Source organism: Etheostoma spectabile, chromosome 3 (genome assembly GCF_008692095.1).
Source record: "Etheostoma spectabile isolate EspeVRDwgs_2016 chromosome 3, UIUC_Espe_1.0, whole genome shotgun sequence".
NCBI classification, from domain to species: domain Eukaryota; kingdom Metazoa; phylum Chordata; class Actinopteri; order Perciformes; family Percidae; genus Etheostoma; species Etheostoma spectabile.
Window position 1 is genome coordinate 34240397 of NC_045735.1, and position 431 is coordinate 34240827.

At 47.8% G+C, this 431-nt stretch overlaps 1 protein-coding gene across 1 annotated transcript in view; it reads right to left on the reverse strand.

Moving 5' to 3' along the window:
* LOC116685781 (cGMP-dependent protein kinase 1) overlaps window positions 1-431 on the reverse strand; it is a gene marked incomplete at its 5' end in the record, with an annotated part of 77956 nt that overhangs the window by 18217 nt on the left and 59308 nt on the right. The window contains 1 exon segment of the mRNA XM_032510718.1: window positions 136-201. Coding sequence (XP_032366609.1) covers window positions 136-201 — 66 coding nt within the window.

Genomic DNA, 431 nt, shown 5'->3' on the forward strand with positions numbered 1-431 from the left:
CACAGACAGAAACACACACCCACAGACAGACAGAGACACACACACACGCACACGCACACACATGCACACACATGCACACACACACTGAGAGATGGTAGAGTTTTGAGTTGCTTCTGAACGATGGAGCTGACTCACTCTCGGTCAATGACCAGACAGGTAACGTCTCCCACAGCGGTGACGCTGGCGGTACGAACATCCTCCCTGCACACAGGAAACAGGAAACAAGAAACAGGAAACAGAACTCAGACGTGCAGGCACAGTGTGTATGACTGGTGGACCAATGCGGCCAAGGTCAAGCGACACGAGAAGCACCTAAAGTACTCAGATCATTTAAAGTGGTAAAAGGGAAAACCATGAATACTTTAGGACAAATACTGTGGTTGGAAATATATTTTTAAAAAAAGTGTGTGTGGGTGTGGGTGTGTGTGTGT